At 41.4% G+C, this 2,399-nt stretch overlaps 1 protein-coding gene across 1 annotated transcript; it reads left to right on the forward strand.

Annotated features, from left to right (window-relative positions):
- Nucleotides 1-4: 4 nt before the first annotated feature.
- On the forward strand, nt 5-316 carry PHALS_06700 (uncharacterized protein; the record flags this gene model as incomplete). The annotated part of the gene is made up of 1 exon (XM_024720036.1): nt 5-316. One exon carries the CDS (start codon nt 5-7, stop codon nt 314-316), a length of 312 nt encoding a protein of 103 aa, XP_024585275.1.
- Nucleotides 317-2,399: the final 2,083 nt, after the last annotated feature.

Genomic DNA, 2,399 nt, shown 5'->3' on the forward strand with positions numbered 1-2,399 from the left:
CCATATGATGTTTGATTTAATTAGCCAGCGTGTGATCAAGAATAACATGCCATTGCTTCGCGATGACAACCTGATCCATGTTTCGCCATCTTCACTGTCAATTTTGCTTGCAAGTGGTTTCAAAATCGCCTGTTCTGTTCTATTTGATAACCGAATTGACAAGATGGTAAAATGTTTCCAGATCATTCAACTTTGTATTGCATCATTGCACTGGAAAGTGAAGGTGGTTGCAGATGCAAATTTCATCGCTAAGTCCCCAAGTCAACTTTATTACATACATTTGATGCTATATGTGGTTCGACACATCGCTCGTTAAACAGTTTAGTAATGAAGAAAGTATTTTAGCATATCAATCAGATCTAAAGCTTACAGAAATACGTGTCAGCGATGAAGATAACGATGTGATTGTTTTTGCAGCGAAGATCAAGCTTGGGGAGTTTGCGTACCAATTGATAATATATTACGCACGGGTATCATTTCGATGTCATACGAATCCAGCACTGCTTCACAATACGGAGCCCGACGAACTTAGCTAAGTATTTCACAATCGTATTGCTAAAAAAACACTTGAAGAAGATTCGAAGGGATACGCTTTGACTTTTAAGATGTGTTTTCGCTTCAATACAAGTAGTTTGAAGACGAAGTAGAAGATGATTCCGATGCAAATACCGGACAGATGCTGGTATACAAGCTCTATAAATTGGATCACTGGTATGTAAGTGTCTTGATAGTAAATGTCGTTGACAAATTGTCCAATCGTGCAAAGAGCATCGTAAGCATCCTACTGTGATGTACCACACACTGCATATTTTTCTTCTACGAAGCCGTTCGCCATCATGGTGGCTTATCTATAAGCATCAGCGATCAATTTTTCAAATTACTAACAGTTTGTGGAAGTCATTAATGACTAGCATGATAATCAAGCAATCTATGACCACCGCTGGTTTAGTTCAATTTGATGAAGCAACGGAGCGATAGATCGAGCTTTTGACGATGCCAAGTTTCGCACTCTGTCAATGATTGGGCTGATCATCTTACAACCATCGGGTATGCGCATCATTGACGCGTTCAAGAATCCACTAGAATTGCATCGTTTAATAATTGATACAGAAAGCAAGTTGTAAAATTCTTTGATTAAAAGAGTGTTCCTGAAGATCGAAATCGCTGCCGACTTTGCGAATAAATGATATAAGGTTTTGAAGTGTGCCATTGACAAAAAGGCCCAGGTCGTCAATGGTAGCGCTACGGCAAGCGAGCGTATCTTGTCAAGTGCATGGCTATTCCACAGAATCAACATGGGAGGCAGAGAGAAATATCAACTATATTTCCACTACAAGCGTTTGCTCGTGGATTTAAGTACAAGGCAGCGACTTATCGAGACGTCCAGAGAAAATGTAGCGATTAATTATTTAGGATCCGTATCAATAATCTTTGATTTTAATTGTAATTTCGCCGTAAAGGAGCGTCTCCTTTATTATCCAGTATACATATGATTCGTATCGGAACCAAGATAATATTAAAAACAAGAACAAGAAATCAATGAAGAACATTCATGTCCACCGCATGATTACGACAACCATCTTGCGATATGGAATTGAGATTAGAGCAAACTAAGCAATTGGTGATACTTCAGAATATATTTTTTATTAACAGCGCTTGGCTTCAATGCATTCATTACCGACTTTGTGTGTCAAAGTCAAAGGATTCTATGTGCAAAGTGCAAAGCAACCTCGTTGCATTTGGAGAACGCAATTGGTCGGGACGTTGCGCTTGATAAAATGAACGCCTGTCTCAAGTCACGAAACAGTTCCTAGTGGCTCACAATTTTACGATGTAAACTTATTGGTGATACTTTAAGCGAAGCCGCCATTCTTAGTAGATTATCGACAGTACTCTGTGTATCAGGTGAGATTAGACGTCGAGATGTTAAAAAGATGAAGTGACTATGTTAAGGTCCTTAGTTCGCTACTCCGAGCTACCTTTAAGCCTTTCCTATGGCGTCATTCTGGGCAATCATGTCGCGTCATCGTATGCGCAATCACGTCGTCCAATGGTCCGGAGATTCGATTGCGCAACGTATGCTGTAGGCCGTTCTTCTAGCACTCCTCCTCGCGATCGCCCCCACAAGCACTCGCAGCTCTGCAAGCTTGTGCTTGTCTAACGCCTCTGTCAGTAAGTCCGCGAGCATAAGCTCGGACCAGACGTAGCGCATCTCAACGACGCCACGATGAGCAAAGTCCTTAACAAACTCGAGGCGCACGTCGATGTGTTTAGCTTTTAGAGACAAAGTATCTCCTTCGATCTGGCAAATCGTGGCCTGGTTATCCACATGCATCGATAAAGGCTGAGTCGGTGCAAGTCCCACCTCTTTAAGCATCTCTTGAATACCAAGAAGCTCG

Source organism: Plasmopara halstedii (genome assembly GCF_900000015.1).
Source record: "Plasmopara halstedii genome assembly, contig: Scaffold_3060, whole genome shotgun sequence".
Classification (NCBI taxonomy): Eukaryota; Oomycota; class Peronosporomycetes; order Peronosporales; family Peronosporaceae; genus Plasmopara; species Plasmopara halstedii.